Below are 14,708 nucleotides of genomic sequence, written 5' to 3'. Positions count from 1 at the left end.
AACAAATTTTCCAAGTTTTAATAACGAAGGTCAGAATTTTATTGTTACAGCCGGGAGTCAATCTATTGCTATAAACTGTCGATGTGTTAGTTGAATTGGGGCCCAGTTTTTATCGGCCTTTTCGAAGCGAGCAATTTTTGGTTGCACCTGGATAGCTATGATATATTATTTAGTATTTAATCGAATGATATAGTTTTTAAATTTATTTATTTATTATATATTATTATTTTAATCAATATGTAATGGCCAAGGTAACTTAGGTATATATTTATTTGGATAACGATTAATAAATTATTCATTGTTTTACTGACTAAACACCGTCATAGCTCAGCAACTTTGTACAGTATACTGATACATATATTGCGGATTCAAATGGATAGCCATCTAAATGATCACTACTAAGTCAGTCAGAACGCACGTCTGGCTGACTCTGCCCCAAGACCAAGAGACCAGGTGCTCTCACTCGACAAAGGAACAGACACACTACTGATAGATTAAATCTTTTTATTTCCATCAGTCGGCTGTGTAACAAGATAGGTGCCTGTCTTATACATTTTACAATTGACGTGTGACTGACAACCTATAAAACGTTAATCATGTTGTGCATTATTGTCATTCTAATAAATGAGGTTGTATACATAAATTGATTATCTGTATCCATTTATATAAACCTTCCTCATTTATCACTATTAGTGTTCCAAATCCGTTTATAAGAAGAAGAAAGCGGAGTTTTGTTTTGTACTAAGTAATTATAGATATGAGTAGATTATTACTTAAGCAGAAAATATATACTGCCCTTAGACATAAATATAATAGAAGAATGAAATAAACTCGTATTCTGAGACACTAAATTAATAAAATTTGGGCTTTCTTCGTAGTAAACTTATAAGTTTTTTCTTAGAGGTTTTTTCGTCTGTTAACAAATTATGGACTTGTCAAACTTCAACGGCAGTAAAAAGAGTATATAAATAATCATTGCGTTAGAGGCATTAATGACTAATTGACTAATGTATTTAAGCGGATTGTGGTAGTACGCCTGGGTCAATGAAATTATTCAGAATCAGAAGTAACGTTGCCGTAAACTTAAAGGCGACCTACTTTACTTTTGGTTTTAGTTCTCGTACGGGTTATATTTGACTTTTTTGTATCCAATTATACGGACTGGCAGACTTGGTGTAGTGCTAGTGCCATCAGTTGCTACGCCATAAAATAAACGACCAAAATTATTAATGCGAAGAAGTGCAAAGCTGGTAGATCAATTACACTTAGACCTTCTAGCTTTGCACTTTGTCTGATGGGTGATGATGATGAGGTCTGATTTTGGGACCTAATGATTGTCATAAAGAAACGACAATCTTTTCAACTGGAATTGCCTGGCTTAGAGATAGAATTATCCAAAAACACACGTGCACCGGTATAATTACCGGTAAGGACTTCAAAGATAGGAGTAAATTGACTACTACTCAACTTCTCTATTGGATTATTATTATTTTCCTTTACATCGTAACACTTTATACTTTCGATGCTCTTCACTGATTTTAAAGAAATCAATCGATCCGCGAAAATTGTCGAGTGGAAGAGGACATAACTCCACGCCGGCCTTTTGCGTCGGAAAAGGATGCTTTATCTATGACGGGTGTAGCTAAAAGACGAATGTAACATTCAAGGTCGAGACTTAAGTACAACATGCGAAAGAGCTCGTTAATGCAGGTGACGATGACCTCCTGACCGACCTACGATATGTCGCCGTGGCCAAAATCACAAGTGCCAAGTGTTTGCTCAAATACAGGTGTACTCTAACCCCTTACACTCTTAATCACAAGGAACGGCAAATCTGACAGACCTCGGGATTCCAGTCCAAAACCTCGGTATCTGCGGCCATATTTCTAACCACTATTACGAGGTAGTCAATGTTTTTTTTTTTTTAATAAAGAGCACACCTACCACAGCAAAGTAGTAGATATATCCAAAAATCTAACCATAAATCTCTAAAAAATAATAATATCACTTTCTCACTTTTCCTAAAATACATACATACTCAAAATAAGCTTTATTCAATTAGAGTGCAGTTACTATAAAAGTGCTTTTATATAATAATAAGCCTTATTTTGAACATTGAATTTAGAAAAAAAAGACCCATTAATAAACAATGTAGTTACTTTTTCAAAAAGATGGAATATATATGCATACTTAATAAATAAAAAAACTATTATAATTATTACATATGTATTTTTTTTTATATTATTTATAGACATATTTTACAGCTTTAATTAACTCCTCAAAAGGATCACATTTATTTATTATAATATAACGTCTCCATAAATACTCAATAATAAAATCAGCTAAATTTTCTCTATTGTAAAGATCTTTTGAAAAGAATTGCTTAACCACACGCCATTGTGCCTCTATTTTCTGTGTGTGCATGCATAAGGGATTTGCAGGAAAATTATCAGTCATTTTCTTGAGAATATAATTATGATCTTTTAAGGTGTCATATGCTTCCCCAACATTAATATGAATGGTGGTACCCTCAGCCACATGTTTCTGTATTAAGGGCACCAGAACTTCTGCAGTCCTGATATTATTTGGGCAAACTTCTAATCGAAGATCCTCACTCCCATCTTCTATCATTCCCAGCACCCACTGACCTTCAATGTGGCGACCTAAAACAAACTCAAGTTAATATTAAAATTTTTTTGGAAAATGTTTTAAATTTTTTTCATTTTAATTCATAACACCAGCCTTTGTTATATTTTCTTTTCGCAAACTTGGTCTCATCGATTTGAACTATCTTTCCAGGGCCCCCAATCTTTCCAAAGAAAGTCTGTTTCTCAAGTTGGTATAGGATAACAGTTTCCCTACAATATTTAAACCAGTCACAGACGGTAGGTTTTGATAGGCAATGTTTGTCATCTGTGAAGTCCTCTTTTATAGTCATACTATAGCTCCATTTATTTGCATATGCATACATCAAATAGAATATTTGGGACATGGTCATTTTTACGTTATCAAACCAAGTTCCTTTAGCTCGGCTCACTTTAGCTCTACTCCTGCATGCATGTGCGCATTTATGGCAAGTAAAAGAGCCCACTGTTTTATTAGATGTATATACAATTGTCATAGCTTTTTTATGATAATTACACATTTTTGATTTTGGGATCATGCAGTTCTCCTCAGCGAAAACAATAGCTTGCTCCCGAGTGCCAAGCATTCGGAAAACTTTGACAACATTCCACTTTTTCTTTACATCTTTAACGTAAGACCACTTGGGAGTTTCGACAAATTCAAATTGATGACTCGTTGATGGCTGAGATTGCGGGTTCTCGACCTCGGAACAGCTCGTCGACTGTTGTGATTCTTGAGGAGAGTCCGACATAATTATTAATAAGTAAACAGAAAATACTGGTCGAACCCATTTAGTACCATATCCAGTATTCAGTACTCGTAGTGGTAAAGAAGACACAAAGTATGTTTTTTTCCCTTTTCTGGCGTAAACCTAATCTAACCTGCTGGCTATTAAATATTAATTAATATGTAATTCATGATATTGTCATTTCTGACATTGACATTAGATAGAACTAATTTAGTGTTGGCTTTAGTATCCGGTAACAGTAAATTGGGGAAACAAACTGTTGTATCTGGTAGAAGTTAGGTCACTGAATACAAGAATATCATTCGCGGCACAAGAATTGCTTTGAGCAAAATTTTCGAGAAAATGTATAATATTTATAACCTACAAACGCAAAATAAGTGCTAATACATTATTATGTCAGCTTAATCAGCATTATACCTATCCGATATACATTTGTATTATAGAATGAATAGCTACAAGATTTTAAAAAATATTATAAAAATACCATATTTCAATAAAACATTCTTATGTTGCATTTGATATTCTAATGCATTATAATATCGCATTTCATATGGTAATAAAAATTATTTTTACTAAAAATTGGACTGTTGTCGATACTAAGATTACTAAAGCTACAGCTTACAAGCTTCCCGGAGTGAATTGTGTCGATAATAAACATGTTTGATATGACATGGGTATATATGGCTGTAGGGTGTAACAATATTGTCTTTTGAAAGTGAAAAAAAAATACGCTGTCACTTGATAACCGTTGTAATTTGACGTTGACATTCGACAAAGAAATCGAACTCTTGAAGTGTTTACATTTTTACAACTAATTGAAGAATTGAAGTGTTAACTATTATGTTTAACTAATTTCGATAAAATATGCGGCGGTCCGCAATCGGCATTCAGATTCATACTTATTATCATCCATTAAACAGATATATACATGTCATGTATATAATCTAAGCCATTAAACTAAGAATTGAGTAGAAATTAAGCAGATAATTTAATTTTTGAATTATAAAGTATCTAATTTCATAACTAACAGGAATAAATTCATTAATAATAATAATTAAGATATGAATCAGATATCTGATAGTGTGTCAAAGCTGCTTGAGGAATTACTTCCCTCATCTGTTTGTAATGAAGTAGCTTGTTTTGTGTTTTACGACGAACACCCAAGAGATAACAGAACCTTAGATCTCACTGTTTGTTCTAAAAGAGGTGTTGTACAAGAATTTTATCAAAAGGAATTAATTGATTCAATCCTCATAGAAAATGTGGGTAAAGTGACAGAAATTATCATTTTGAGAAATATTAAATGTGACCTCTTTTATCTAGTAGCTACTACAAATGAAGTTATTATTATTTCGAAAAAAGAAAACCTTCAGATACACCAAAGAATAAAAGATGTACATACTTATAAATTAGATGATTTAGAAGGTAGAGGCGAGGCTTCCCTTCAAGTGATTCGGAACGATGATGCTTTTCCATTGGTTTTTGATGATAACTTTAGTAACCCAAGAGAAAGAACAGTTACCATGGATAAAGTTAAATCTCAGGGGTCTCTCCCTATTGAAAACCAGCTATTGAGAAAATTGAATGAAGCAAATTATACTACAAAATGTAATGAAAAAATATTTAAAGATTATTTAAAATTACGTCAAATGGCTACATATTCAATTTTTCAAAGGACACAAACTAATTTAGAGAACTCGCTTTTTAAAATTGGGTTGAATGAGGTAAAATAGAAATAGAACATAAACTAAATTAAATAAGCCAAGATTATTGCAGGTTTAAATCCAGGAAAGCACCATTGATTTTTCATTTGTTTTACTTTTTAATAAAAATTATTCTTGTGTATGGTAGTTAAGGAAAACATAGTGAGAAAAGCTGCATGAGTCTATGAAATTTGGCACATGTGATGGATTAGTGTTGTGGAATTATTTCCAAAAGATACTTATCACATGGATAGAAACACTTAGAAAAAAAAAATGGGACATCACAAATTAAAATAAAACCAAACAATTCATTCTTAAAATACTTTTCAGATATCTCATGCCTTGCAAATTAAAGCAAAGGCTCCTATTGTCAAACTTTGCAATAAAAAAATCATAATAATATCCAGTATAATTAATAAAAATACAGAGTAAGTATGAGCATGAAAATGTAAGTAGCTAATTTAATAATAGTCATTATATTGGAAAAAATGGATTATAATGTGAGGAGGCTGCTTTTTAGATGTAGGGAAGGCTCAAAACAGCTTTGCTTTTTGAAGCATTATGAAATGTACATATAATATAACTCTATGACTGATAATTTGATTGGACTATAAATTATATTTAGCATTTGAGATCTTTCAAACTTCATATACCTATGATTATAATGTATATGATAATTTATTATTTTACTTATATAATTATAATTAATTATTTAACAAGGCACACTATCAGTGTTTACCTGAAAGCTGGGAGACAGTATGCATTGTCAGAATAGTGTTCATGACATAAAATTAATGAATAAAACTAAAACTAACAAATCTAGACTATGTATCAAGATACCAATGAGGAGGCATTTACTCATATTAATCATACTTGGAGTGGTGGCTGGAAGTGCACTCATATAGACATGAGTTTTCATTTGTACCACATTTTTTGTTTATCTATCTTTTACCTACACATATGTAATTTTATTATTTTTTTCTTTGTAAATCAATGACATAAATTCTATTGAATCTATCGGTATGAAGTAATGAACAATCCAGGCAGTATTACCTATAGCTGGTTATTATTTTTTGTAATTCTTTTGATTCTTTCCCCTTTTTGCATAGGTAACAACTAGTGTTTAACATTTGTTAGAATATAATTAGTACATAAATAAGTGTCAGTTGTAATGTATCTTAATATATTCAACTATCCATTTTATATTTCGTAGGCCAATTACTGATATCAGTGTTCTTCTACATGGTACATCGAAGCATTCATTGGATTATACGACAAAGATATTCAACCAAATACCTAGACCACCATATTGGAAGGAGAATAAATCACAGATTGATAGCTTCAGTGAATCTACAGTAGTTGCTGTTGTTGACTTAAAAGAATTAAAATACAATATAATGAGTCGTATAGATTTTGATATTGTCGTTACTTTTACAAAAGAGGGCAAATGCTTTCTATTACCACTCGAAAGTGTTGGGATTTCTGCTCTAGACACGATGGGACCGAGTTTTGATATATTATCAGTTGGGGAAGAAGGTAATCATTTGTCAGTTATACTTATACTGGATTATATATAGCTGAAATGGCCCAATGGCGAGAAAATGTGAATCTTAACAAAGATTGTGTGTTTAAATCCTAGCAAGCACCACTGAGTTTCATGTGCTTTTAGTGTGCCTCTTGTAGGCAATTTTACTAGCAAATTAACACAATATCATTAACAGCCCTTTTCCTATTTTATTAACACAATTAAATTGAAATATAATTGGGATAAATAAGTAGACCTAGCCCTCAGTTATGATTAAGCTGTCTTTTATTTTTGTAAGGAATAGTTGAAGTTGTATCGGAATAGAATTAGTAAAATTAGCCTCCTGTAAGGGTAATGAACTAACCTAAACAATCCGAAATAAAGAAATTGCCTATTTTATATTCAAAGCAAACCAAATTTACTTAACTCAATCTTTGTCCATACTTGTCCATAACTATGCATTTGATGTTTTTCAAACTTGTCTTATATTCAATAAATTGGTGCATAAATCTATATTCTAAATAAAAAATATGTGTATATTGTATTTTGTATATAACGATATGTATAATAATAAATTGTGTCTTTATTTTCAGAACATGATATTTTAATGCTGGCTATAATTGCTACCTCGGTGAGAGTAAACTTATGTCTTAGACATATACGAAACCCAGATAATGATGATGTGGTAACACTATCGGAAATATTTTGTACATATTTAAATATGGATTCATTGGGCATGGACAATGTTGCCATACATAAAACATCACCCCACCACATACTATATGGTGTGATGATTGTTTTTCAGGATAATATTAGTGAACCTGATCATATAATGAACATTCAAGTATACTCTAGGTATGTTATTAACACACATAGATCAAGTTACCTAACCATACCAACCAACTTACTTGGTGGTAGGGTTTTGTGCAAGCCCGTCTGGGTAGGTACCACCCGCTCATCAGATATTCTACCGCCAAACAGCAGTACTCAGTATAACTACAGGCAAGCTACAGAGTGAGCCAGTGTAACTACAGGCACAAGGGACAACTAAGATGTTAGTTCCGAAGGTTGGTGGTGCACTGGTGGAATGGAAGGCATGTAAGGAATGGTTAATATTTCTCACATACGCGCTATTGTAGTGTATTGGTAGTGACCACTTACCATCAGGTGACCTATTTGCTAGTCCGCTTACCGATATCATAAAAAAAAAAACAATTAAATTAAATTATACTAATGCAATGATGTGGCGGTTTTTAAGCCGGCATTGATGTTGAATGTTACAAATGCCATAATGATTCAACTACAAAACTATGGTATGGTTGAATGATGTTCAATACAAGGGCTAGTCGCGAAATTGAAAGGCTAATTCCATCATTTGTCTACGATATATATGTTCAATTTTGTTTCAGGTCATACTCGCAGGTTTTGGCATTAATTAATTATATGTATGATGCAGTTCCTTACACTATTATAGCAACTACACCGGACTTCAAATTAACCGCTATTACTGAAGATCTCTCCATGTACAATGAAAGAGATGAAAAAATTGAATCGAGTTTAAATCATGCAGAGTGCGCAAGATCTCTACTAAAACAATCAGATATGTTAAAAGAATATTTTGATAACTGTATGATAAGGATGAGTGAGAGTAAAAATTCGGAAATTGTAAACAAGGTTGGCATTGAAGTTGACGTAATGGCGCACGGCTTACAAAAATATTTAGAATTCAGAAACCAACTGTTAGAGGAATCCGTGAATGGTATCGAAAGTTTAAATATCGAACAAACGTACGAACCTATAGTTATTGATTCTAACAGTACAGATTAGGAGAATATATTATATATAAAAATGGATGTTGGAATGTCTGTTTGAAATAAATTCGAAACTGATCTATTTTGGTGGATCGCAGCAAGTCTGGTATGGGCCCTAGATTTTCCTTATTTACCCGGGTAATTTCGTGGGGGTAGCTACAGCAACCAGGAAATTGATTCTGACCTATAAGATACTTTTATGGCCGTTCAGATCCAGCGGTAGTCATTGTGAGAAGTTTTTATACTGCACTTTGTTTTAAATTGCCGCTAGATGGCGTTGTAGCACATCAACAACTATGCAATTCACCTGGTTGCCATGACAATTGGTGGACAACATATGCCGGGTATTACGTGGTTTAAATAATAAAGAACATTAGTATTTAATATAATTTATTAAAAAAGAATGTCAAATTCAGACTTGTGTACACTTACCAATTTACATAGAAAAAAAATACAAAATTACTCACTAAAGATGTAAATATATTTTAAATAAATACTGTTTGTAAAGAGAGCATTTACAGAAATATAAAATATAAATCTTATTTCTTAATTTTTATTTATTAACTAAAAAATATATTGAGCATTTTAAATTAATTATATTCGAACGAAACAATAAATTATTTAAATAATATATTATAAACTTAATATTCAAAAGTTTACCCGGTTTACTCCTGTCGTTAGCACCATTTATCAGCTGTTATCAGTAAATAATAATAATTGCTAAATACTAAATACCCACAACCAAAGAGCTTAACGTTGGGAACAACCAATTAGGAAGAAACATTTTAATTAATGTAATAAGTTTTCGAATACACATCGTAACTATTCACCTAATCTATATTAATGAATGAGGAAACTTTTTTTAAATGCTAAACTGAAAAAAAGTACTAAACCAATATATAATATTTACATTATAAGATGCGGAAGCATTACTCGATCAATTTCAGACTATTGACGTGATCATAATTGTGATAACAATTCATAAACAAAAATCGGCCACAGAGTAACTGAAACTTTAAGCGTACAGCTATATAGCTAAGCTAAAATGTTTTATTGATTTTTCAAGTATATATAAATTTTGATAAATTCTAAGGCCTCTAAAGAAAAAAGCTTCTAAAATAGCTTCAATAAACTTTAATTATCAAGTACCAGTTTGTAAATGTCACGTGTTTTGGACCATCTCGGTTCTCGCAAAGAACTCACTTCGTATTTCACTGGTAAAATATTGATGAACTATACTGTATTATATTACAACCTGGTTCGTCCTTAATCACTTATTCCCAACATGCTGCAACTAAATAATTTGCTCTATTAGATTACGGAGAGGAATAAAATATACTGCTTTAAGCGTGCACCTCTCCGGAGCAAGCTTATCTTTTGTCAGGTACTAGGAAGCTAATCAGTGCCGCCTGACTCTACAAATGCATATTTACAGAATAATCATAGCAAAGTTTATGTAAATTTAGATTACCTTAATAATAATAACGTTTATTTACATACACTATCTATTTTTTACATTTTTCAATATTTATATTATTGAAGTATATTATTATATTAAATCTATTATTGCATTGCACTTCCGGCCATTCGTTTTTATTAAAACTAATTTATAATCTAAATAATATAAGGGTTATATTTATAATGTCTATTATATAATTATTTAATCAATTATAACTATTAAACTATTCTATGATTGGTATTATTGCACACTGATAGTTTTATTGCACAACTTTACTGGCTATTGCTTTCACTTCTAGCTTTAACTTTTTTTTTACTATCACTAAACATCTTAATAGAGTTCTTTTCATCACATTGCTGCTTCTGACAGTTACCGAAATAAACTGAGTGAGTTTCTATACTCTCAGCGCCAGATTCACTTCTAGCCTCGTCCTCGGTACCGTCACTTTCGCTACAACTGGCTATTTTAGCAATCACAAGTTTTCTAGGTACTTGCTTTGAACTTGTCGAATCGCTACTGAGATAGCCTGAATCGTCGATGTTCGAACCCTTTTTGCGACGAAATTTTGTTCTGTGTTCGCTTTTTTGTCCTCTTATAAAAGTGTTCGTATTAATTCCCACGTTACGGCAACTTGACGTTCTTATAGAATTCCTTTCCTTATCTACTTTAGTCTCGTTTTGTGTTTTTCTTATAAGGCTAACATCTTCATATTCGCCGTACTGTGCATGGTCTGGTCCTCTTATTGGACTACAAGAAGGCACAGAAGCTGAACTACCATGGGAAAAATTCCCGCAAACATCAGACTCTGTTGTATTTGTAATACATTTTCTTGGACTGAGACTTCTACAATGTACACTATTAATTTCTGCGCCTATATTGTCGCATTGAACGCGCCGTGGTGGTAATGTTGGTTTTTCGTAAATAGGATTGTCTTCAGTTGGTGGTAATGGTGGCAATATATCTGGGCGAGCTAAACTTTTAAGTTGTTTAATAGTAGGTGGGGTGCACTGACGTTGTCTCTTCGAATGTCTCAGTTCTAGAGTTAACAGTCGACCTTCTTCGGACGTATTATCCCAATTGTCATCTGTTGTTTCTTCTAGAGATTTTGATCCGCTATATATTTCGGAAGATAGTTTGGTACGATTAAATATCTGTCTTTGAAAGTCGTTGTCATTCCTCAAACTATTAAACTTATTTATCGATTCAATTTTGCTGTTGCTTTTAGTAAAAGTACCGCTACTTCTAAGTTGTATTCGTTGACTTTTGTTTTCAGTATTACCAATGTTTTGCAAAAGATCCCTTCGACTAAATTGAATATTTTCTATTATTTCTTTGTGCTTTGGATGTTTACGATCTAACGTATCTGGTTCGAAACCGTCAGATTCGTGGATTCTTATATAGTTTTCTGGAGGATCTTTTACTTCTATAGTTAAGCATCCTGGTTTCTCCTCTATATTATCTAATGCCATCAATTTTCTACTTCCCATAGAACATTCAGAGCCACTAGGTGATGTAGGTGTACTATCGAAATTATAGTTATTGTTTACGTACACTTCAGTTACTAAACTATAACTGTTATTTGGCTTTTGAGTTAAATCAGCAGTAGAAACATTTTGTAAATTTGTTTTATTTATACCTATAGTTTCATAATGATCATCGTCTATACATATATCGCCTTCGGGAGATGGAGTGAGGCTATTACCACTTGAGTTGGTTTTATAAATTGCGTTTCTCATGGTAAGTTCTTCTTCTAAAGGTAAAGCATTGCTTAAGCTTGGACTTGCCTGAGATGATGGGAGATCAGGATATTCGATTGGCGTTGTCTTACGTTTTTGGTTTGAATTTCTTTCTAGACTATCTGTTTCGTACTCATTACCTGAAGGACTATCTGAAATATTTCTAGAATATGCGTCTTCTACCTTTTCCTCTATTTTTTGTGTTAATTTTTCATCATCTGAGCTGCTTAAATTATACGGCGACCGTGAAAAATTATCGAGGGCTATAGCTTCATTGACCATATCGGGTAAAGCATTTTTGTTTTTCAATGTGTTTCTGGTTCGTCTGTTACTTTCAGATTTCTGCGAGCTTATTTCACAAGAATTGGTACTGGACTCAAGACCATTAAAATTTGGTAAAGGAATGTTGTAATTTCTTAAAGAAGGTTCTGAGCATACTGATCTAGACGTTGTTCTCCTTTGTGGTAATACGTCATCTGTAAAGTTCATACTAAAAGATGCGCAAAAACTGTTGTGTTTGTGTAGCTTACATGTGGTTTCATTGTTTATTTGCGAGAAATGAGAATTAGCAAAATTTTGATGGCTTGCATCAGAATGATCATTGTAAAACACATCTTGCTTTAAATTGGGAATATTTTCTAGCCATTTTTGAATGCTGTGCTGTTTGTCACCTTTATCACCAAGACAGTTTGAACAATTGGTGGAATTGTATTTAATAACGTTTTTGATGTCGCTGTTACGATTATTTGTTTTACACCCAGGACAACCTAAGCAGTTAGAAGATCTTTTTCTGTTGTTGCCTCTGTTCAGACTAACTATACTACCGCTTCGCTGACTACCTAAGCCATTGTAGAAATTAATACTATTGCCATTTGACGGATATGTTTCCTCTTCGGGTATTTCATTTAACACTGGATTGAAGCGCTTAGCTGCCATTTTTTGTTTTGCTATTGCAATAACTTCTCTAATTTTTGAAAGAAATTCAATCGCAGCAGCTGGTGGGTCCTGAAATGATTAAAAAAAAATTATATTTTTATGCTTTATTTAATTGTCTTAATTTATTTTATACATAAATATTAATCTTAAAATTAAGGCAATTATTCCGTTTTGGTTTAATACTCACTTGCATTAAATGTGGTTCAAAGTAAGCCGGATTAAAATAAAGTTTTCGTCGTGTTGTTCCCACTGGTCTAGCGATCTCACGATCCTCTATTGTTTCTACTATAGAAACGTGCTCATCTGGTAGACGTTCGATGCTTGATTCATCTCGATGGCTTATTTCGTAGCCATCACCTTGCTGTCTTATTTCTTTTGAATTTCTGTGTATCATCGCAGATATTATTTGATTCTGAAATTAGAATACTGTCACTTAATTTAAATTCTAGGTGTGTCAAAAATATCAAACCAAATTAAAATTCTTACGTTAAATGAATTTTCTTCGCTGTGTAAACTACTATCTACAAAATCTTCGGAATCAGATAGGTCACCAGAAAAACCTTTATTATCATGAAATTGTCTATTGCCAAGTCCTGCATTGAGTAATGGATTTTTTTTAATGACTCCCTCATCTTGGCCCATAGAATTTGGCAATGTTTGTCCTCGTTCATTACTAATTCGTATTATGTCATGTTCTGTTATTGATAATACATCTTTCTTTAATCCTTTGAGCTTTTTTAAATTACCCTCTTCAGCGGATGCTTTTCGTCGTTTTTTTATATGCAAGTAAAGAAAAACAGAGGCGACATATATAAGACCGAGAAGTAAGGAACTAATACCAATTACAATATACTCTGTAACTGATAAACCTGATGAACCAGACCCGTCTGATGTCTGTGCATTTGGAGCGAACTGTACTTCGGTTATATCTGAAAATAATTTATAAAAAATGTATAATTATTATCAAACTAGCCCCTTACCTCGAGTACGTATCAATTGATCTATATTATTGTATTTAACATTATAAGGGAATGCCGGCAGATCCTACCTAATTATCCCTCGATATACTTGTCAAATATATATACTAGGTACCAGTTCCGGCTTCGTGCGGGTAAGTTAGGAGTTTACATTTACAAAATACATTTGTCACTTTTTGAATTTATTCCATTCAGACAAACAGACAGACAAGGGAGGTACTTTTTTGTATAACATGTAGAGATATATAACATCATAAATATTAAGATAATCTCAGAGACAACTAGTCTTTTAAGCGTGTTTAAATGTAATAACATCCAAGACTTTTTGTCTGTATTTTATTGAATTAACAGAAGAATTAATATAAGAAGTCTTACTGCTGCTATGTCTTGGTGGTGTTCCTTGTACGCGAAAAGCGACACATGGAGTAAACACACCCCTTAAGTCCAAAGGTGATATTGGCGTGGCGGATATATCTCGACATAACAAACGGACCACCATAACCCGCCCAGACATTCGCGTTCGCATTTCATCTTCACCGCTCCACTAGAATTAAATATATTTATAAATAGCGCTCTATTAAAAATAGCAAGGTGATTTGAGAAAACTCTGTTGCTTCTTAATAAAATATAATATTGGAAGATATTATAAGCAGTTTCCTTATGATTATAAAAATAACTTGTCAATTTTGTGTAAATTTGTAATAGAGCGTGTTGTGCCTATAGTTAAAAAAGGGCCTTATATAAAATTAAAATTAAATACACAACAGTTACACTATTACAGCAGATACATTTTTTTTTACATGTAATGAGTTACATACAGTTTACATAATAATTAGAAGGCTTGTTCAAATTAAAAATGTTCATTTATAAATAGGCTTAACTTAAAAAAATAGTACAGATTATGTAATGAATTAGATATCTCACTCTTTACCTGTAGAAAAGTTCGTCCTTCATCCCGGAATAAACTAAATGGCACATCAGCGTCGAGTGTATTACGTAAGTCCAAGAAGCCTTTACGAGTTAAAAATTGAGCTCCGGAAACCGCACATACTGGTGTCTTGACATCTATAAAGATATTATATTTATAAATATAAATCTTTACTTACATATATTATAAAACTGAAGAGTTTATATGTTTTGTTTGAATGCGCTAATCATAATTATAAATATTTTTGGTTATATGTTTTA

At 32.4% G+C, this 14,708-nt stretch overlaps 3 protein-coding genes across 4 annotated transcripts in view; 1 reads left to right on the top strand and 2 right to left on the bottom strand.

The window, feature by feature from the left end:
* Positions 1-2,241: 2,241 nt before the first annotated feature.
* Positions 2,242-3,692, bottom strand: LOC125070646. Its single transcript, XM_047680594.1, has 2 exons — positions 2,743-3,692; positions 2,242-2,663 (listed from the first exon to the last, which is right to left on the bottom strand). Exons 1-2 carry the CDS (start codon positions 3,374-3,376, stop codon positions 2,242-2,244), a joined length of 1,056 nt encoding a protein of 351 aa, XP_047536550.1. The 5' UTR covers positions 3,377-3,692.
* Positions 3,693-4,138: 446 nt separating this feature from the next.
* On the top strand, positions 4,139-8,919 carry LOC125070315. Its single transcript, XM_047680126.1, has 5 exons — positions 4,139-5,097; positions 5,407-5,504; positions 6,290-6,612; positions 7,195-7,456; positions 8,011-8,919. Exons 1-5 carry the CDS (start codon positions 4,435-4,437, stop codon positions 8,426-8,428), a joined length of 1,764 nt encoding a protein of 587 aa, XP_047536082.1. The 5' UTR covers positions 4,139-4,434; the 3' UTR covers positions 8,429-8,919.
* Positions 8,920-10,045: 1,126 nt separating this feature from the next.
* Positions 10,046-14,708, bottom strand: part of LOC125070377 — a 64,116-nt gene continuing 59,453 nt past the window's right edge. For both annotated transcript variants that reach the window (XM_047680221.1, XM_047680222.1), the window contains 5 exons: positions 14,452-14,585; positions 13,896-14,064; positions 13,030-13,472; positions 12,731-12,955; positions 10,046-12,612 (listed from right to left, as the gene is read on the bottom strand). In XM_047680221.1, the coding sequence (XP_047536177.1) occupies positions 10,144-12,612; positions 12,731-12,955; positions 13,030-13,472; positions 13,896-14,064; positions 14,452-14,585 (3,440 nt within the window). In that variant the 3' untranslated portion in view covers positions 10,046-10,143. The remainder of the gene's footprint in view (positions 12,613-12,730; positions 12,956-13,029; positions 13,473-13,895; positions 14,065-14,451; positions 14,586-14,708) is intronic.

This window comes from Vanessa atalanta, chromosome 17 (genome assembly GCF_905147765.1).
Source record: "Vanessa atalanta chromosome 17, ilVanAtal1.2, whole genome shotgun sequence".
Taxonomy (NCBI): Eukaryota; Metazoa; Arthropoda; class Insecta; order Lepidoptera; family Nymphalidae; genus Vanessa; species Vanessa atalanta.
This window is presented reverse-complemented; position numbering and strand designations above follow the sequence as displayed.

Coding starts and splice junctions, on each gene's coding strand:
- LOC125070646 (XM_047680594.1), bottom strand. CDS start 3,376: ATGTCGGACTCTCCTCAAGAATCACAACAGTCGACGAGCTGTTCCGAG. Junction 2,664..2,742: donor GAAAAGAAAATATAACAAAG/GCTGGTGTTATG, acceptor AGTTTGTTTTAG/GTCGCCACATTGAAGGTCAG.
- LOC125070315 (XM_047680126.1), top strand. CDS start 4,435: ATGAATCAGATATCTGATAGTGTGTCAAAGCTGCTTGAGGAATTACTT. Junction 5,505..6,289: donor ATAATTAATAAAAATACAGA/GTAAGTATGAGC, acceptor TATATTTCGTAG/GCCAATTACTGATATCAGTG. Junction 6,613..7,194: donor ATTATCAGTTGGGGAAGAAG/GTAATCATTTGT, acceptor CTTTATTTTCAG/AACATGATATTTTAATGCTG.